The 19,607-nt window shown below is 60.6% G+C and overlaps 2 protein-coding genes across 15 annotated transcripts; one reads left to right on the top strand and one right to left on the bottom strand.

The window, feature by feature from the left end:
- Positions 1-1,741: 1,741 nt before the first annotated feature.
- Positions 1,742-8,514, bottom strand: REEP6 (receptor accessory protein 6). Of its 2 annotated transcripts, XM_055371104.2 has the most exons (6): positions 8,166-8,496; positions 4,172-4,265; positions 3,952-4,090; positions 3,241-3,409; positions 3,000-3,080; positions 1,742-2,495 (listed from the first exon to the last, which is right to left on the bottom strand). In XM_055371104.2, exons 1-6 carry the CDS (start codon positions 8,278-8,280, stop codon positions 2,458-2,460), a joined length of 636 nt encoding a protein of 211 aa, XP_055227079.1. In that variant the 5' UTR covers positions 8,281-8,496; the 3' UTR covers positions 1,742-2,457. The 2 variants fall into 2 exon arrangements, with proteins under 2 accessions (XP_055227079.1, XP_018872180.2); XM_019016635.3 differs by lacking the exon at positions 3,000-3,080 and having other exon boundaries at positions 8,166-8,514.
- A 251-nt stretch (positions 8,515-8,765) lies between these two features.
- On the top strand, positions 8,766-19,353 carry PCSK4 (proprotein convertase subtilisin/kexin type 4). Of its 13 annotated transcripts, none has more exons than XM_055371100.1 (16): positions 8,766-8,783; positions 9,658-9,762; positions 9,881-9,961; positions 11,261-11,353; positions 11,449-11,577; positions 11,680-11,756; positions 11,850-11,938; positions 12,228-12,400; positions 12,476-12,688; positions 16,554-16,654; positions 16,742-16,845; positions 16,916-17,033; positions 17,220-17,399; positions 17,663-17,787; positions 18,308-18,430; positions 18,576-19,353. In XM_055371100.1, the coding sequence occupies exons 1-16, from the start codon at positions 8,781-8,783 to the stop codon at positions 19,043-19,045; spliced, it is 2,184 nt and encodes a 727-aa protein (XP_055227075.1). In that variant the 5' UTR covers positions 8,766-8,780; the 3' UTR covers positions 19,046-19,353. The 13 variants fall into 13 exon arrangements, with proteins under 13 accessions (XP_055227075.1, XP_063557996.1, XP_055227077.1 ...); XM_055371102.2 differs by lacking the exon at positions 8,766-8,783 and adding an exon at positions 9,111-9,403 and having other exon boundaries at positions 18,308-18,381; XM_055371098.2 differs by lacking the exon at positions 8,766-8,783 and adding an exon at positions 9,152-9,403 and having other exon boundaries at positions 12,568-12,688; positions 17,185-17,399.
- Positions 19,354-19,607: the final 254 nt, after the last annotated feature.

Raw genomic sequence — 19,607 nt, 5'->3', positions numbered from 1 at the left:
CAGCCCCGAAAACTCCCCTCCTCCCTCCTCTCCTCCTCCCCTGTGCCCTCCTCCCCCTCCCCTCCCCCCTCCCCCCTCTCCTCCTTCCCCCTCCCTCCTCCCCTCCTCCCTCCTCCCCTTCTCTGCTCCAGCCACAGGAGCCTCCTCTCTGTGCCTCCCACTCACCAGCGTGGTCCTGCCTCAAGGCCTTTGCACATGCTGTACCCTCTGCCTGGAACACTCTTTTTTTTTTTTTTTGAGAAAGAGTCTTTCTCTGTTGCCAGCCTGGAGTACAATGGTGCTATCTTGGCTCACTGCAACCTCCACCTCCCGGGTTCAAGCGATTCCCCTGCGTCAGCCTCCGAAGTAGCTGGGATTACAGGCACACGCCACCACGCCCGGCTAATTTTTTGTATTTTAGTAGAGACGGGGTTTCACCATGTTGACCAAGATGGTCTCAATCTCCTGATCTCGTGATCCACCCACCTCGGCCTCCCAAAGTGCTAGGATTACAGGCGTGAGCCACCGCACCCAGCCTTTTTATTTTTATTTTCTTGAGATGGAGTCTCACTCCGTCACCCAGGCTGGAGTGCAATGGCACCATCTCCACTCACGGCAACCTCTGCCTCCCAGGCTCAAGTGATTCTCTTGCCTCAGCCTCCCAAGTAGCTGGGACTACAGGCGTGTCCCACCATGCCTGGCTAATTACTGTATTTTTAAGTAGAGACAGTGTTTCACCATGTTGGCCAGGCTGGTCTCGAACTCCTGACCTCAGGTCATTCACCTGCTTTGGCCTCCCAAGGTGCTGGGGATTACAGGTGTGAGCCACCACGCCCGGTTGACCACTCTTTTTTTCTTTTGGAGACAAGGTCTCGCTCCGTTGCCTAGGCTGGAGTGCAATGATCATGGCCGGGCATGGTGGTGCGTGCCTGCAGTCCCAGCTACACAAGAGGCCAAGGGAGGACGATCTCTTGAGCCCAGGAGGTCAAGGATGCAGTAAGCCATGATGGCATCACTGCACTCCAGCCTGGGCAACAAAGCTAGAAACTGTCTCACAAAAAAAAAAAAAAAAAAAAAAGTGTCTCCAGACAAGACCCAAAGGCCCAGGGACAAAACTGTTCTGGGTTGAGAATAACTGAGTTATGGCCCCTTGGGAGAATATATCAGGGTTTGTGGTTTATCCTACTCACATTTTTTTTTTTTTTTTGGAGATGGAGTTTCATTTGTTGCCCAGGCTGGAGTGCAGTGGCGCAATCTCAGCTGACTGCAACTTCTGCCTCCTGGGTTCAAGCAATTCTCATGCCTCATCCTCGGGTAGCTGGGATTACAGGCATGTACCACCATGCTTGGCTAATTTTTGTGTTTTTAGTAGAGACAGGGCTTCACCATTTTGCCCAGGCTGGTTTTAAACTCCTGACCTCAGGTGATCCACCTGCCTCGGCCTCCCAAAGTACTGGGATTACAGGTGTGAGGCACCGCACCCGCCTGGGGGAGTTTTAAGAGAAGCAGGCTAATGCACATAGGTCAGACAACTAGTTCGGGATGGAGGAGAGAAAGCACTGTGGTTAAGGACAAGCTTTTCCGGGGCTTGCACCCATCCTGGCCATGTGGGTGGACCTTGAGTGGGTGAATTAGCCTCTGGGCCTCAGTCTCCTCATCTATATTATGGGGCTGGTCGGCACAGCTGAGATTCATGCCTGATTAAATGGGACAGTGCCCTCGCAGCCCCTCCCCTGGGCCCCCTGCACACGTGGCGCACAGGTCTGGTCCGGGTTAGCTTTATTGGAGCCTCCTAGCAGGCCAGGTGTTTCAGGCACCAGTAGTGCTGCAGGCACGGGGGCCTGTGGTGTGGCCAGCTGCAGGTGATCTCGGTGGTGGACTCCGAAGTGTACTCCAGAGAGGTCCCGGAATGGCAAGGGACCAGCTCGAGCACTGAGGCGCTGCTGGCAGGCTGTTTCGACGATTCCTTCTGGCGCTGTCCGCTGGTCTTGGGGGCTGCGTCCTCTGGCTGGCCAGAAGGCTTGCTGGGGGGCTGCGTGGGGATGTTGCTGCTGCTGGGAGACTGGACCATGGGTGAGACCGGGCTGGAGGTGACGTTGGGTGGCTGCAGGGGCCCCGAGGACGGGAGGGCTGACTGGGAGGGGCCGGAGGAAGTACCAGGCGGCTGGGTGCATTGCCGAGACCGGTGGGAGCTGCCCCGTGCCCGACGCTGGCCCTGGGCCTTGCCGGAGAGGCGGGAGCCACGGCCAGAACCGGAGGGCAGCTGGCCCTGGGATCCAGAGCTGGGGGTGGCCGAGGACTGGGACTGGGACTTTCCCGAGGTGGCATTTAAGGAGACCCCCAGGGCCTTGCCTGGACCTGAGGGACTGGCAGGGGCTGCTGTCGGGGGATGCGCTGAAGACTCTGTGGAGGCCTGGGAGCCTGGCGCGGCCCCCTCCTCACCAGCCAGGAGGTCCTTGCGAGGCCCAGGGGGCTGCTTCACTTGTCCTTCGGCTGCGGGGTCTGGCTTGGCTTGACTGCAGAGAGAGGGGCGGGTGGGGGAGGACCATGAGGCAGGCCTGGGCTCCATGGAGCTGCTCGCAGGCAGGACTGAGGCTACTGGCTGTGAGCATGGACAGTCGAGGGGCTAGGCAGCCACCCTCGGCAGAGATGGTGTCAACCACACGCATGCTTTCATGGTCACCCATGCACAGATGGGTGCACACAGAGCACACACATGTGCAGTCATGTGCACACACGCACGCACTCACACGTGCACACGTGGTCACACACATACACTCACATGCACACGTGGGGACACACACATGAACACGTGAGAAAACATGCTCACTCCCTTGCTCACTCATAAACACACCATACACTTGAGCCCATGCACACGCACCCTCTTGCACATGACAAAACATGCACACACAATAACACGTGCACACAGCAAACATATGCTCAAACACACGCGCGCACACACACACACACACACACACACACACACACACAGCTCCTATCTCCCCACAGCGGTTACGTACGGTCAGCTTCCAGGGGAGTGGAGGGCCCGGCCACAGCCGCTGGGGTGATGCCTGCCCGGCTACGGGCCAGGGCCTGCAAGACTGGTTCCCGGAAGCGTGAGAGAGAGAGGCGGACAGTGAGAGGGGGCGGCCAAGATGCCAAACAGTGAGCGGTCAAAGTCAGAAAGGGAGGCAAGGTGGAGAGAGACAGGTCCAGACCCAGGAGATGGCCTGAGGCAGCCAGGCGCCTGCGAGCACCCACCGTTCCTGGTTATTCCGGCCGCCGCGTCCAGGGCTCGCCCACTGAGGTCGTTCATGATTCTGTCCACGGCCCCGTGGTGCCTTAGGAACAGCGGACGCACGACGCGCTGATACAGCATGAGAGCCCCGTTCCAGGGCCTGGGAGCCATGCAGAACAACAGGAAGGCGCACTGCAGGGCGGGGCAGGAGTTACACGTGGGCCCACCCAGCTCTGTGCCCCTGGTGGGGAGAGGGGCTGCACCACTCCACCAGATGCCCATCCTGGACAGGAACTGGGTCTCCACCATCAGACACCCTTTAGGGTGGGCCCGCCACCATCAGACGTCCTACTGGGACAGGCCTGGGTCTCCACTGTCAGACACACTTTAGGGGTGGGCCCTGTGCCATCAGACATCCTATTGGAATAAGCCTGGGTCTCCACCATCAGACACCCTTTAGGGTGAGCCCTCCACCATCAGACATCCTGTAGGATGAGCCCTCCACCATCAGACATCCTATTTGAGCAGGCTTGGGTCTCCACCATCAGACACCCTTCAGGGTGGGCCCTCCACCATCAGCCCCCAGACAGGGCTCGTTTCCCCAGAGAAGGGACTGAGTCTTCCCCTCACATCCCCCATCTCCTGGTATCCTCCGGACTTTCTGGCCCCAACGCCTCCCAGGAATCCCCGAGCCCCATGCGCTCCACGGCTGTGCCCGCCCTGGCAGGGCCCACCTTGCCCACGTAGTAGAAAGGGAACCAGGACAGGAGTAGATCGCTGAAGAACTCGGCCAGCCCGAACAGGGCGTACACCACCCAGTAGGTGAGCCACACAGTGTCGTCGTCCTTGCTTGGGCTCTCGATAGCTTTGATTCTACAGGGAGGGTGCAGCAGGGTCAGGGGCTGCCAGGGAGCCCCCAGAACCCCCCGCGTGGGCAGCGAGCCGTGCACTCACGAGGCGTATGCGGGGTACACAAATCCAATGAGATTGCACAGCAGAGACGCTCCGTAGCCGAACAGCAGATACAGGCTTAGCAGAGTGACGGCTCCTGCCGGAGAGAGGCGGTGGTGTGCCGGGGCTGGGGACCCGCTGAGCCTCCACGACAGTACCCAGGCCTCCTCTCAGTCGATGAAGACTGCAACCGTCACCTCCTCCCAGGAGCCGCCTCCAGGATGTGTCCACTGCCCCCGATGTGCCTGTACATCCCCCATCGTGCCTCTAGGCCCTGAGCCTTGTGCCTGTAACTGGTCAACGTGTCCATGTCCCCCACCGGGGCTGAGAGCTCCCCAAGGGCAGGCAGGAGCTCGACGCTGGGCAGTGGGGGTGGGTGCAGAATAGCTGCCCAGTAAAGCGTTTGCGGCTGGGCGCGGTGGCTCACGCCTGTAACCCCAGCACTTTGGGAGGCCGAGGCAGGTGGATCACGAGGTCAGGAGATGGAGACCATCCTGGCTAACACGGTGAAACCCCATCTCTACTAAAGATACAAAAGATTAGCCAGGCATGGCGGTGTGTGCCTGTAGTCCCAGCTGCTGGGGAGGCTGAGGCAGGAGAATGGCGTAAACCCAGGAGGCGGAGCTTGCAGTGAGCCAAGATCGCGCCATTGCACTCCAGCCTGGGTGAGGCTCCGTCTCAAAAAAAAAAAAAAGTGTAATCTGCAACGATAGCCATCTCATTCCAGGCCCTTTGGGAGGCACTGGGAAAACAGGCCAGTGTTTCAATATAAGGGATGGCAGAAACCTGCAAGGGAGGCCAGGCTGTCATGAAGACTTGATTCTAGAGCTGAGAAAGGCAACTGTTTCATCTGTTATCTTAGCGCAGGGTTTCTCTGCCTTGGCACTGCTGATATTCAGGGCCGGGTCATTCTTGGTTGTTTTCGGTGGAGATGGGGAGGTGGCTGTCCTGGACACTGCAGGGTGCTGAGCAGTGTCCCTGGCCTCTGCCCACTCCATGCCATCAGCCCCCAAGTCATGACGACTACAGGTATCTCCAGACATCACCCAGTGTCCCCTGGGGTGGGGTGGGGGGCAGGGCTACCCCCTTTGAGAACCCCCTGTCTTGGAGGCAGCAAACCCCAGCATCTCGATCCCCCGGGTGGAGGAGAGCCCTTTGGTCGGGTGTGCACTCACCAGCCGGCACTGAGTGAGGCTGTGGCTGCATGGAGCCTCAGTTTCCCCCTTGGTAAGTGGGAGTAGTAATGGCCCCTGCCTCCTATGGTTACAAGTTAACAGAGAGAACGCCTTTCTGCACGTTTATTTCTATTTATTTTCGAGAGGGAGTCTTGCTCTGTCGCCCAGGCTGGAGTGCAGTGGCGCAATCTCAGGTCACTACAAGCTCGCCTCCCAGGCTCAAGTGATTCTCCTGCCTCAACCTCCTGAGTAGCTGAGCGTACCACCATGCCCAGCTGATTTTTGTATTTTTAGTAGAGACGGGGTTTCACCATGTTGGCCAGGCTGGTCTCAAACTCCTGACCTCAGGTGATCCGCCCGCCTTGGCCTCCCAAACTGCTGGGATTACAGGCGTGAGCCACCGCCATCAGCCTTTCTGCACATTTATTAAGTGCCTTCAGGCAACTATAACACAGTCCAAGCAAGGAGGGTGTTCAGAGAAAAACGTGTGTGTGTGTGTGTGTCCAGCTCAGCCCCAATCCTGAACCTGGCTCTGAAAAGAATGACTACAACAGCTGCATTTATTAAGTGCCTATTGTGTGCCACGTTTTGTGCTTTCCCTGAATTATTCAACAGCCAAAACTGGGGGTGGGTGGGTGTTGCCCAAGGTCACACAGGGAACTTCTGTGCTCCAGAGAGCTTGGACAGCCTTCCTCCTCCTCCTCTGGGGCTGCTATCTGCAGAGTGAGATAAAGGCCACTTCTGGACCAAAGGGCAGAGGCCCAAGTACCCCCAGCCCCTCCCACCTGCTTTAGTCTTTATCCAAAAGCACCCAAGGTCAGGGGTAGGAGGAGTCCCCCAGCTGGTCCCAGGAGTGGCCTCCCAGTCACTGTCCCCTCTGAGTTTCTTCGTATGTTACCCAGGGGTGTGGGATTTGTCAATTTAAAGGAGGTGGGAGATGGGGATGAGGGACTGCCATCTCTCTCCGGGCCTGGCTCGTGGGGAGGAATGACTCTCCCGGGGCGTCCCTCCCCTAAATCCCTTTTCCTGCAGCTTCAGCGATGGGAGGATGACCTTGGACATCAGAACTGTGGAGGGAGGCCCAGCCCCCAAGATTAGCAGCAGATGGGACTGGGGGTGGGAAGGGTGGAGGACTGTATGCTTCAGACAGAACAGGCACAGAGGCAGCCCCTGCCTCCCTGTGCCTCAGTTTCCTCTCTGGTGACACGGTGCCCCAGGCAGCCCCTCCCTGCTGCCTGCCTCCTGGGTGCTCTAGGACCTAAATTCCTGCCCACTAGCCCCAGGGATGTGGAAAGGGAGGGCAGAGGTCAGGGACCTGCTCCCGGGGCAGGCACAGCCGGGCCATGCCCATGCCACCTGCAGCGCTGTACATGGGACCAGGCACCTGGGGACCTCCAGGGTGTGGGCACAGACTTCAGACTGTTCTGGCACTGCCTGGCATGGGAACCCCCAGATGGTGGGAAAATTGGGGGGGAACTGGACTCCTGGGATCCACCTGCAGAAGGTGCTCAAAAAAGTGGCACTGTCCTCTACCCAGAATACCCCAGGCCCAGAGCAAGTCCTTGTGAGTCATTCTGCGGAGCTTCCTGGAAGAGAAGGCAGAGCCAGTGGGGCTGGGAGCACCACACAAACGGAAGAAAGGCTGGGTGCAGTGGCTTCCACCTGTAATCCCAGAGCTTTCGGAGGCTGAGGCAGGAGGATCGCTTGAGCCCAGAAGTTTAAGACTAGTCTGGGTAACATAGTGAGACCCTGTCTCTTAAAAAAGTTAATTTTAAAAAGTTTTAGGCCAGGCAAGGTGGCTCATGCCTGTACTCCCAGCAGTTTGGGAGGCCGAGGTGGGCAGATCACCTGAGGCCAGGAGTTCAAGACCAGCCTGGCCAACATGGTGAAACCCCGTTTCACCATGTTGAACGGCTAAAAATACAAAAGTTAGCCGGGCATGGTGGTGGGTACCTGTAATCCCAGCTACTTGGGAGGCTGAGGCAGGAGAATCGCTTGAACCCAGGAGGTGGAGGTTGCAGTGAGCCAAGATCACACCACTGCACTCCAACCTGGGCAGCAAAGCAAGACTCGGTCTCAAAAAAAAGTTTTAAAGGTGGGGAGGGAGGCATTTAAGGAGCGTTTACTACATGCTTTTGCTGGAGATTTGGAAAGGGGAAGGGGTGCGCAGCGTCACCAAGGGTGAAAGTCACGGAAGAACTGTAATGGAGTCACAATCGGGGTGCCTGCATCTCCGGCTCTGTGGGCCCCAGTCCAGCCTCCCTACATCACAGCCGTCAGACAACCCAACTCTGTCTTAACATTTACGCGCGGTGGCACTAAGCCATTGAGCTGGGGGAAGGTGAGCTAGGGCGGGAGAGGAGGAGGAAAGGAGGAGGGTCCTGGGCAGCCCCCCAGGACGGTCCGTTCCCCTTCCCGCCAGGAGCCTCCCCTCAGAAAAACGGGAAGATCTCTACTATTGCAGCCAGGCCGGGGTCCACGGGGGAAGGGGGACGGCGAAACGCGCAGGACACTGGCATCCCGACCCCTCTGGGGCCACTGGGCAACTGGAAGAACCGGACTTCGGCACAGCAGGCACCCAGCGCCCGGAAGGAGGCGTCGGGGGGCGGCCAGGGGCGGAAGCTAGAGAGGGGTGGCCCGGGAGCAGGGTCGCAGGGCGCGGGCAAGGGAGGGGCTGCGGGCGGACCTCGAGGTCCCAGTTACCTCGCGCGCTCCACCGGCCGGACCGGACCCCGTAGCCGGGGAAGGAGTCCGGTCTGCGACCCCCAGGCCCATGGCCTCGGTGTGCCCGTCGGCGAAACGGGCTAGCGCCGACGGCTCACCTGCAGCCAGATACCGCTTCTCCACCCCGGTCTTGGCCTCCAGCGCCCCCAGCACTTCGGTGACCAGGTTCCTTTGCTCCAGGAAGTGCTCCACGCGCTGCCTCAGGCCGTCCATGGCCCCGACGCGCCCGGGGTTGGCTGCTCGAGCTCGCCCGCGGACCAGCGCACCCACCCCGCTGCACGCGCGCCGCTTTCCCGCAGCCTGAGCCGCGCTGCTCCAGCACCGCGCCGGTGTCCGCCCCCGGCCCCCCGCTAGGACCAATGGGAGGGCAGGGCGGACAAAGGAGGTGGGGCCTGCCCCGTCTCCCCCGCCGCATAGCCCTCCGCCGCGGCCGGCGCTGCGCAGACCCCGCCGGGAGAGGGCGGGGCGCGGCGGCCCAGGGCACCGATTGGCCGGGCCGGAGCGAGACGTAGCTGATTGGAAGGGCGGTGTCAGAGAATGGGATTATTGGCTGCGACGCTGAAGGGTGGAGCCAGGGCGAGGAGAGGCGTGAGGTAGGGGGCGGAGCAGGTGGGAGGGGCTAAAGAAAAATCCGAGCCGATTGGAGAAACGAGACGCGATTCATTGGCGAGACCAGTGGAGGGCGGGGCTGATCACAAAGGAGGCAGGGCGGAATGGTAGGGGCGGGAACGGGGCGAGGCTTATCGTAGGAGGCGGGATTACGCAAAAGAATGATTCTGATAGGCCGGATAGGAGGCCGGGCTGATTCTCGAAGGAGGGGTGTGTTGGAAAGTGAGAGAGGTCAAACAAAGTGTAGGACGCGTTACCGCAACAGTGAACCCGCTTCTCTGGGTTAGTCTTGTCGTTGTACAAATGGGAAAACTGAGGCTCCCGAGGGTGTGGGTCTGCGGAAGACGGGCAGGCGTGCGTCCCTCCCCCGCTTCTGTTAGATCTTCGCGCCCCTCCTGGCTGAGTAGCCGCAAGGCCCCCTGGGAGTCGAAGCCTTCTGCGTTGCTATGGCGCCGGGGGCGGGGCGGACGCCTGGGCCCACTCGGCGGTTTGGCGGGAGGGAGGGGCTTTGCGCAGGCCCCGCTCGCGCCCCGCCTCCATGCGGCCCGCCCCGATTGCGCTGTGGCTGCGCCTGGTCTTGGCCCTGGCCCTTGTCTGCCCCCGGGCTGTGGGGTGGGCCCCGGTCCGAGCCCCCATCTATGTCAGCAGCTGGGCCGTCCAGGTGTCCCAGGGTAACCGGGAGGTCGAGCGCCTGGCACGCAAATTCGGCTTCGTCAACCTGGGGCCGGTGGGTGGGACCGGGATGGACGGGAAGTGGGGGCTTGGAGGGGACTGGACGACCCTAGACCCCGACAAGGGGGAGGGAGCCCACAAGGTCTTCTAAATATCAAGAGTCCCAGCCCACCTCAGCCAAGCTCAGCTTCTGGGACTCCCAGAGAGCACCTGCTGGGGAAGGACAAAGAAGGGGGCTGTTACCGGCCCTCGGGGGCTCCAGCAGGGGAGCCGGGTCCCATCGGTGCGGCCGCTTCCCCACATCCCCAGATCTTCCCTGACGGGCAGTACTTTCACCTGCGGCACCGGGGCGTGGTCCAGCAGTCCCTGACCCCGCACTGGGGCCACCGCCTGCACCTGAAGAAAAACCCCAAGGTGAGCCTGGCCTGGAGGCCACCACCCTGCCCGGGTCTCAGCTGCCTCCTGGGGCCACTAGCCGTCTTCTGTGGTTCTCGTGGTTGTTATGAACAGCTGTGTGCTTTCTGTGGCTCAGACCCGCCCGGACCCCAAGTCTATACAGCAAGAGGAGGCAGGAAGACCCAGATACGGAAATCATGGCGCCTGCCAGGGCCTGGTACACAGTGGGCACCTCTTGTCCTCCCCCTCCCTCCTCTGGGCCCCAGGGGCTCTGGTAAGGAGGGACAGACTGCGTGCCTTCCCCACCGTCTAGGTCATGGGATGGAGGGAAGGGGATTTTACGACACCGTAATGGGTTCCAAAGAGTAGGAGGCTTGGCCGGGCACGGTGGCTCACGCCTGTAATCCCAGCACTTTGGGAGGCGGAGGCGGTCGGATCACAAGGTCAGGAGATCGAGACGAGATCCTGGCGAACACGGTGAAACCCCGTCTCTACTAAAAATACAAAAAAATTAGCCAGGCATGGTGGCAGGCTCCTGTAGTCCCAGCTATTGAGGAGGCTGAGGCAGGAGAATGGTGTGAACCCGGGAGGCGGAGCTTGCAGTGAGCCGAGATCGCGCCATTGCACTCCAGCCTGGGCGACAGAGCGAGACTCCATCTCAAAAAAAAAAAAGGAAGCTTAAAGTCACCCAGTGGCCCTCAGGACGCAGTGTCCGGGCGCTCAGAAAGGGGCCTGGGTCCCATCGGGCTGGGCCCTGTCTAGAAAATGCCTAGGATGTCAAGCTGAGGGGTTGGGATGGAGCCTGGGAAGCCCTCGGAGGCCAGGAAGTGCCTTGAACAGGACTGGACAGCTTATAGCTTATAGCACCGGGAGGGAGGGCAGTGGCCAGTTCCTGATGTGGTTTGCAAGAGAGAAGCCAGGCCTGGCGTGGTGGTTCATGCCTGTAATCCCGGCACTTCGGGAGGCCAAGGCAGGCAGATCACTTGAGCTCAGGAGTTCGAGACCAGCCTGACCAACATGGTGAAACCCCATCTCTACTAAAAATACAAAAATTAGCCGGGCATGGTGGTGTGCGCCTGTAGTCCCAGCTACTTGGGAGGCTGAGGTAGGAGAATCGCTTGAACCCAGGAGGCAGAGTTTGCAGTGAACCAAGATTGCGCCACTGCACCCCAGCCTGGGCGACAGAACAAGACTGTCTCAAAAAAAGAAAAAAAATAAGGAAGTGATGCAGGAGAGAGATAGAAGGATCTAGAACAGGGATGGGGGAGAGAGTGGGTGGGGACCTGGGGACCTGCAGTCACCCGGGGCAGCGACGACGCGTCTGTGGGCCAAAGGACAGGTGGTACAAAAGCCTCGACCCCTTCTGACTGCAGACAGAGCCCCAGGCACATGGGGACCCTGGAGAGCAACCCCCACAAACACAGGGTCCCAGGGCACGGGGCTGCCTCACTCCCTGAACCACGAGGGGCCCCAGGGGCGAGCAGGGGACAGGCCTGATGCACCCTCTGCTCTGCAGGTGCAGTGGTTCCAGCAGCAGACGCTGCAGCGGCGGGTGAAACGCTCTGCGGTGGTGCCCACGGACCCCTGGTTCTCCAAGCAGTGGTACATGGTGAGCAGGCAGCCAGGGTGGGTAGACGGGGACGGGGCCACTGGCGCCCTCAACTCCAGGCCCTCACAGGGTCACAACCCCGCCTCCCCCTGCAGAACAGCGAGGCCCAACCAGACCTGAGCATCCTGCAGGCCTGGAGTCAGGGGCTGTCAGGCCAGGGCATCGTGGTCTCTGTGCTGGACGATGGCATCGAGAAGGACCACCCGGACCTCTGGGCCAACTACGTGAGACCGCGGGTGGCTGTGGGCGAGGGCTGCCCCAGGTGCCGAGGCTGGCACCACCCTAGGGACGCCTCCCGGCCCCCTCATATCCCCACCTGCCCCCAGGACCCCCTGGCCAGCTATGACTTCAATGACTACGACCCGGACCCCCAGCCCCGCTACACCCCCAGCAAAGAGAACCGGTGAGCAGGGCTCCCACAGCACACGGGGGAAGCCCCAGTACCCGGCAGGGGGATGGAGGCCGTGACGGGAGCCCCTCTTGGCCCTGGCACCAGGCACGGGACCCGCTGTGCTGGGGAGGTGGCCGCGATGGCCAACAATGGCTTCTGTGGTGTGGGGGTCGCTTTCAACGCCCGAATCGGAGGTACCCGGGGTCCCCCAGCGGCACCATTCCGGGACAGAGAGGGAAGGTGGTGACTCTGGCGGGGAGCTGGGCCCAAGGACTCGGGAGCCCACCTTCTCACTGCTGGGTGGTGCTAGGGCCCCAGACTCCAGGGCTTGGGGGGTGCTGAGCCAGTACGAATGGTCCCACTCCAGGGAGCAGAGAGAGGGCCCAGGTAGGGCTGGGGAGTGGTGTGGAGTGGCGCGGAGCGGGCTGGGGTGTGGGGAAGGGCAGGGCCGGTGGCAGCGGCCCTCCCGCCCTGGCTCTGCAGGCGTGCGGATGCTGGACGGTACCATCACCGACGTCATCGAGGCCCAGTCGCTGAGCCTGCAGCCGCAGCACATCCACATTTACAGCGCCAGCTGGGGCCCCGAGGACGACGGCCGCACGGTGGACGGCCCCGGCATCCTCACCCGCGAGGCCTTCCGGCGTGGCGTGACCAAGGTGAGTGGCAGCCCGAGGAGGGCAGGGGTGGCAGGCCAGGCCGACACCCCCTCCCCGCCCCTCCTGGTTTCCCAGGGCCGCGGCGGGCTGGGCACGCTCTTCATCTGGGCCTCGGGCAACGGCGGCCTGCACTACGACAACTGCAACTGTGACGGCTACACCAACAGCATCCACACGCTCTCCGTGGGCAGCACCACCCAGCAGGGCAGCGTGCCCTGGTACAGCGAAGCCTGCGCCTCCACCCTCACCACCACCTACAGCAGCGGCGTGGCCACCGACCCCCAGATCGTGAGTGCAGCCGCCCCAACAGGGTCCCCTCCCCAGGCCCTGCCATCGCAGCCCGGCCTCCTCCTGTCCCCACCACTGTGACTTAGCACCCTCCCAAAGCTGCTTTGAAAATGCAAATCCAGGCCCAGCACGGTGGCTCACACCTGTAATCCCAGCACTTTGGGAGGCTAAGGCAGGCAGATCACAAGGTCAGGAGATCAAGACCATCCTGGCTAACATGGTGAAACCCTGTCTCTACTAAAACTACAAAAAAAAAAAAAGGCCAGGCACGGTTGCTGACGCCTGTAATCCCAGCACTTTGGGAGGCCAAGACGGGCGGATCACGAGGTCAGGAGATCGAGACCATCCTGGCTAACACTGAAACCCCGTCTCTACTAAAAATACAAAAAATTAGCCAGGCATGGTGGCGGGCACCTGTAGTCCCAGCTACTCGGGAGGCTGAGGCAGGAGAATGGCATGAACCCGGGAGGCAGGGCTTGCAGTGAGCCGAGATCGGGCCACTGCACTCCAGCCTGGGCGACAGAGTGAGACTCCGTCTCAAAAGTCAATCAATCAATCAATCAATCAATAACCCAAATCCAGGCCAAGCACAGTGGCTCGTGCCTGTAATCCCAGCACTTTGGGAGGCCAAGGTGGGTGGATCACCTGAGGTCAGGAGTTCAGGACCAGCCTAGCCAACATGGCAAAACCCCATCTCTACTAAAAATACAAAAAAAATTAGCCAGGCATGGTGGCGGGGCGCCTGTAATCCTGGCTACTCAGGAGGCTGAGGCAGGAGAATCGCTTGAACCCCAGAGATGGAGGTTGCAGTGAGCCAAGATTGCACCACTGCACTCCAGTTTAGGCCACAGAGCGAGACCCTGTCTCAAAACAAAACAAAACAAAAACAAATCCAGCTGGGCTCATCAGCTCACTTTGGGAGGCCAAAGTGGGAGAATCACTTCAGCCCAGGGTTCCTTTTTGTTTGTTTGTTTTTGAAGATGGAGTCTCGCTCTGTTGCCCAGGCTGGAGTGCAATGGCACAATCTTGGCTCACTGCAACCTCCGCCTCCTGGGTTGAAGCGATTCTCATGCCTCAGCCTCCCGAGTAGCTGGGACTACAGACGTGCGCCACCATGCCCAGCTAATTTTCTTTTGTATTATTAGTAGAGACAGGGTTTCACCCTGTTGGCCAGGCTGGTCTCAAACTCCTGACCTCGAGCGATCTGCCCGCCTCAGCCTCCCAAAGTGCTGGGATTACAGACGTGAACCACCGTGCCCAGCGAGCCCAGGGGTTTGAGACTAGCCTGGGCACCATAGTGAGACCCTATCTCTAAAAAAAAATTAAAAAATTAGGCCGGGCGTGATGGTGCACATCTGTGGTCCTAGCTACTTGGGAGGCTGTGGTGGGAGGATTGCTCGAGCCCAGGAGGTGAAGGCTGCAGTGAGCTATGATCGCACCACTGCACTCCACCCGGACAGCAGAGCAAGACCTTGTCTCAAGAAAATAAATACATAGATGAAACCCAAATCCGACCCCACCCAGCCCAATCACAGCCCTCCTCTGGCCCCCCAGGGTTCTTAGATGAAACCAGCTCCGGGACCCCAGCCACCTCTGTGCCCTGTCTCAGCCCCTTGCAGGAAGGTTCCCCCTCATTTCTCCAGGCCCTTTCTGCCTCAAGTTCTCCTTGGGGAGACCCCTGTGCCCGATCACTGCCCCTCTTCTGCCCCTGCTGACTCTTCCTTCAGACCCCCACCTGGGGCCACTGCCTCCAGGAAGTCCCCTAGGCCTTTCCCCACCTCATATACTTGCCTCCCAGTGTTTGAGAGTCCCAGAGGTAGTGACCAGCTTCCCTGCAGGGCTCCTCAGGCCATAACCAGGAGGGCCTGGGTCACCTCTCAGGCTCTGGGGCCAGGCACATAGCAGTTGCTTCCCTGAGCACCTCCAAACCCAGGCAAGTTTCTGCCAGGGCTGCCCCGTGATCCTACTGCTGCCGCCCCGTCGCTGACCTGCACATCTCTCAGGCAGGGCTGGCTTCCAGGCATATGACGCAGCAGGTACCTTTTGAGCTCAATCTTTGGTATTTTTCTTTCTTTCTTTTTTCTTTTCTTTTTTTTTCTTTTTTTTTTTTTTTTTTTTTTGAGACGGAGTCTTGCTCTGTCGCCCAGGCTGGAGTGCAGTGGCGCGATCGCAGCTCACTGCAAGCTCCGCCTCCCGGGTTCACACCATTCTCCTTCCTCAGCCTCCTGAGTAGCTGGGACTATAGGCGCCCGCCACCATGCCCGGCTAATTTTTTGTATTTTTAGTAGAGACAGGGTTTCACCATGTTAGCCAGGATGATCTCGATCTCCTGACCTCGTGATCCGCCTGCCTCGGCCTCCCAAAGTGCTGGATTACAGGTGTGAGCCACAGTGCCCAGCACTTTCTTTTTTCTTTTGAGATGGAGTCTCGCTCTGTCACCCAGGCTGGGTGCAACAGAGTGAAGTGGCATGATCTCAGCTCACTGCAACCTCCGCCTGCCGGGCTCAAGCGATTCTTGTGCCTCAGCCTCTTGAGCAGCTGAGACCACAAGCATGCCACCATGTCCCGCTAATTTCTTTTGTATATTTTGTAGAGATGGCATTTCACCATGTTGGCCAGGCTGGTCTCCAACTCCTCAGGTCAAGCGATCCACCAGCCTCGGCCTCCCAAAGTGCTGGGAATAGCAGGCCACGCCACCATGCCTGGCTAATTTTTTTGTATTTTCAGTAGAGACGGGGTTTCACCATGTTGGCCAGGCTCTTAGTTCTTTTTGAGCATAGTCCTTGTTACTTCTTGAACTCAGTCCTTGGAGTCCTTGGTACCTTTTTTTTTTTTAATTTTTTTGAGACAGAGTCTCACTCTGTCACCCATGTTGGAGTGCAGTGGTGCAATCTTAGCTCACTGCAACCTCTACCTCCCAGGCTCAAGCGATCCTCCTGCCTCAGCCTCCTGAGTAGCTGGGATTACAGGTGCACACTACCACACCCAGCTAATTCTTGTATTTTTCCTGTAGAGACGGGGTTTCACCATGTTGCCACAAGCTGGTCTCAAACTCCTGAGCTCAAACAATCTGCCCGCCTCAGCCTCCCAAAGTGTTGGGACTACAGGCGTGAGCCACTGTGTGGCCAGTCCTTGGTACTTTTTGACTTCAGTTCTTGGTACTATTTTTTAATTTTTTTGAGATGGAGTCTTGCCATGTTGCCCAGGCTGGAGTGCAACGGTGTGATCTTGGCTCACTGCAACCTCTGCCTCCTAGGTTCAAGTGATTGTCTTGCCTCAGCCTCCCAAGTAGCTGGGATTACAGGCGCCCGCCACCATACCCGGGTAATTTTTTTGTATTTTTAGTAGAGACAAGGTGTTGACCAGGCTGGTCTCGAACTCCTGACCTCCGGTGATCCACCCACCTTGGCCTCCCAAAGTGCTGGGATTACAGGTGTGAGCCACCGCGCCCGGCCCTTGGTACTTTTTGAATTCAGTCGTTAGTACTTTTTTTTTTTTTTAATCCAGAGTCTCGTTCTGTTGCCCAGGCTGGAGTGCAGTGGCGTGGGTGTGATCTCCACTCACTTTAACCTCTGCCTCTCGGGTTCAAGTGATTCTCCTGTGTCAGCCTCCCGAGTAGCTGGAACTACAGGTGCCCGCCACCATGCCTGGCTAATTTTTGTATTTTTGTAGAGTTGGGGTTTCACTATGTTGACCAGGCTGGTCTTGAACTCCTGACCTCAGGCAACACGCCCGCCTTAGCCTCCGAAAGTGCTGGGATGACAGGCCTGAGCCACTGCGCCCGCCCAGTCCTTGGTACTTTTTGAAGAAGGGCTGTATTCTCACTGTGCACGGCCCCCCGAGTCCCACCCCCCTCTGCCCTCAGGTCACCACGGACCTGCATCACGGGTGCACAGACCAGCACACGGGCACCTCGGCCTCAGCCCCACTGGCGGCCGGCATGATCGCCCTAGCGCTGGAGGCCAAGTAGGTGACTGCAGGGCCCCGTCCACCGCCCTCGCCCCCAGGCGCGGCCCCGCGGCTCACCCGCCCCCGCCCCCCGCCCCCCCGCAGCCCGTTCCTGACGTGGAGAGACATGCAGCACCTGGTGGTCCGCGCGTCCAAGCCGGCGCACCTGCAGGCCGAGGACTGGAGGACCAACGGCGTGGGGCGCCAAGGTGCGGCGGGGCCGGGCGGGGGCGGGGACCCCGGGCCCACGGGGCAAGTGACTGCTGCCCTTCCGCGCAGTGAGCCATCACTACGGCTACGGGCTGCTGGACGCCAGGCTGCTGGTGGACACCGCCCGCACCTGGCTGCCCACCCAACCGCAGAGGAAGTGTGCCGTCCGGGTCCAGAACCGCCCCACGTGAGACCCCTGCGTGCCCCTCCGCTATCACCAATGGGGGTGTGGGGGACAGGCCTGAGGCCTCAGTTTACCCATCTGTAAAACGAGGGCTGGACCCCGTGACCTCTGAGCCCCGACCTCGCCTGCTGGCCGCCCACCCACCCCCCAGCAGGCCGCAGGAGGGTCCTCACTCCTCGACCCCCTCAGACCCATCCTGCCGCTGATCTACATCAGGAAAAACGTATCGGCCTGCGCCGGCCTCCACAACTCCATCCGCTCGCTGGAGCACGTGCAGGCGCAGCTGACGCTGTCCTACAGCCGGCGCGGAGACCTGGAGATCTCGCTCACCAGCCCCATGGGCACGCGCTCCACACTCGTGGCCATACGGTGAGCGGCCCGCAGAGGGGAGGGGGCGGCCTCATGCCCTGTTGGTAAACGCTGCCATCTACCCGGAGTGTCCTCACGGGGAGGGGCCAGGCCCATAGGAATCACACGGCAGCCTAGTGGGTGGGACCCCGAGTCACACCCTCACCCACACCCAGAGGACACGCGGCCACCAGCGGGTGCGGTCAGACACTTCATGGGGCTCTGCCGGCTTCACAAAGCCATCCCTCTTGACACCCCCACCCCCACCCACCCTTCTGTCCCAGACCCTTGGACGTCAGCACTGAAGGCTACAACAACTGGGTCTTCATGTCCACCCACTTCTGGGATGAGAACCCACAGGGCGTGTGGACCCTGGGCCTAGAGAACAAGGGCTACTATTTCAACACGGGTGAGGGCGGGGCGGGGCTGTGGTGGGCGGGGCTTGGCTCTCCAACCTCCCCCCAGGGGCTCTGGAGCGAGCCTTGGTGACCGCACTGCAAAAGGGGTTCCCAGTGGCCTTCTCCAAGAGAACATGCACACAGTAGACGTGCAGTCACCCGGGAGATGGTGTGCAACGACAGGCACACAGTAGGTGTGCGGTAACACTGGAGATGTAGGTGCCCGGTGACAGGCGCACAGTAGGTGTGCGGTAACACGGGAGATGTAGGTGCCCGGTGACAGGCGCACAGTAGGTGTGCGGTAACACGGGAGATGTAGGTGCCCGGTGACAGGCGCACAGTAGGTGTGCGGTAACACGGGAGATGTAGGTGCCCGGTGACAGGTGCACAGTAGGTGTGCAATTCCCTGAGAGATGTGAACCAGTCCAGGGCCCCGCGTGGGAGCTGAAGGGGAGGGAGCCCGGGGACTACCAGGACCAGGCTGCCAAGAGCCTCCTCCTCCTCCTGTGCCCACCCGCGACCCCTGTCCAGGGACGCTGTACCGCTACACGCTGCTGCTCTATGGGACGGCCGAGGACATGACAGCACGGCCTGCAGGCCCCCAGGTGACCAGCAGTGCATGTGTGCAGCGGGACACAGAGGGGCTGTGCCAGGGTGAGTGCCGGCGGGGCAGGGCCCACTGCTGGGAGGCGGTGGCGGCCACTGTGGGCAGCGTGCATGTGGCCCCAGGTGGGCGGGTGGCGGGTAACAGGCTGCGGGTGGCGAGCTGACGGGCCTTTGCATGCGTGTCCCTGAGCAGCGTGTGACGGCCCCGCCTACATCCTGGGACAGCTCTGCCTGGCCTACTGCCCCCCGCGGTTCTTCAACCACACAAGGCTGGTGACCGTCAGGCCTGGGCACACGGCGGCGCCCGCGCTGAGGGTCTGCTCCAGCTGCCATGCCTCCTGCTACACCTGCCGCGGCGGCTCCCCGAGGGACTGCACCTCCTGTCCCCCATCCTCCACGCTGGACCAGCAGCAGGGCTCCTGCATGGGACCCACCACCCCCGACAGCCGCCCCCGGCTTAGAGCTGCCGCCTGTCCCCACCACCGCTGCCCAGCCTCGGCCATGGTGCTGGGCCTCCTGGCCGTGACCCTCGGAGGCCCCGTCCTCTGCGGCATGTCCATGGACCTCCCACTATACGCCTGGCTCTCCCGTGCCAGGGCCACCCCCACCAAACCCCAGGTCCGGCTGCCAGCTGGAACCCAAAGTTGTCGGCTCAGAAAGTGACCTTGCCCCCGCCTGGGTCCCTGACAGGCACTGCTGCCGTGCTGCCTCCCCAGGCTGGCCCCAGAGGAGCGAGCACCAGCCCCCGACACCTGGCCTGCCAGGGATGGGCCCTGTGGAACCCCACAGCCTGGCGGGAGAGAGAGAGAGAAGTCTCCTCTGCATTTTGGGTTTGGGCGGGAGTGGGCTGGGGGGAGAGGCTGGAGCACCCCAAAAGCCAGGGGAAAGTGGAGGGAAAGAAACATGACACTGTCCGTCTCGGGCACCGCGTCCAACCTCAGAGTTTGCAAATAAAGGTTGCGTAGAAGGTGCTCAGTCTGTGGCCTCCTCTGGAGCAGGGTGGGCCCGAGGCTCCAGGGCTCAGGTGGTTTCTGCTTGGGGTCCCCGGACATCAGTCCATGGAGAATGCAGCCGGACACGGAGAAGGAGTCCGCCCAGGCCCAGGGACCCCAGGCAGTGGGGACAGCAGGGAATGGCTGGGGGTCAGCAGTAATGTCCAGCCCCAGAACATGGCTCACCATGGCCCAGAATCCTCTCCTGCGGTGATTCCTTTGTTTTTTTTCTT

Source organism: Gorilla gorilla, chromosome 20 (genome assembly GCF_029281585.2).
Source record: "Gorilla gorilla gorilla isolate KB3781 chromosome 20, NHGRI_mGorGor1-v2.1_pri, whole genome shotgun sequence".
In the NCBI taxonomy this organism is placed as follows: domain Eukaryota; kingdom Metazoa; phylum Chordata; class Mammalia; order Primates; family Hominidae; genus Gorilla; species Gorilla gorilla.
The sequence above is the reverse complement of the archived record's forward strand: the minus strand, read 5'-3'. Positions and strand labels throughout refer to the sequence as shown.

Bases quoted from the DNA above. Each gene is read 5' to 3' on its own strand.
- PCSK4 (XM_055371095.2), top strand. From the start codon at position 9,215: ATGCGGCCCGCCCCGATTGCGCTGTGGCTGCGCCTGGTCTTGGCCCTG. The intron at 17,034-17,219 runs GTGAGACCCCTG...CGACCCCCTCAG, and splicing joins CGGGTCCAGAACCGCCCCAC to ACCCATCCTGCCGCTGATCT. The intron at 17,788-18,307 runs GTGAGGGCGGGG...ACCCCTGTCCAG, and splicing joins GGGCTACTATTTCAACACGG to GGACGCTGTACCGCTACACG.
- REEP6 (XM_055371104.2), bottom strand. From the start codon at position 8,280: ATGGACGGCCTGAGGCAGCGCGTGGAGCACTTCCTGGAGCAAAGGAAC. The intron at 3,081-3,240 runs GTGGGTGCTCGC...TCCGGGAACCAG, and splicing joins GGCCGGAATAACCAGGAACG to TCTTGCAGGCCCTGGCCCGT. The intron at 2,496-2,999 runs GTACGTAACCGC...CTCTCTCTGCAG, and splicing joins CACTCCCCTGGAAGCTGACC to TCAAGCCAAGCCAGACCCCG.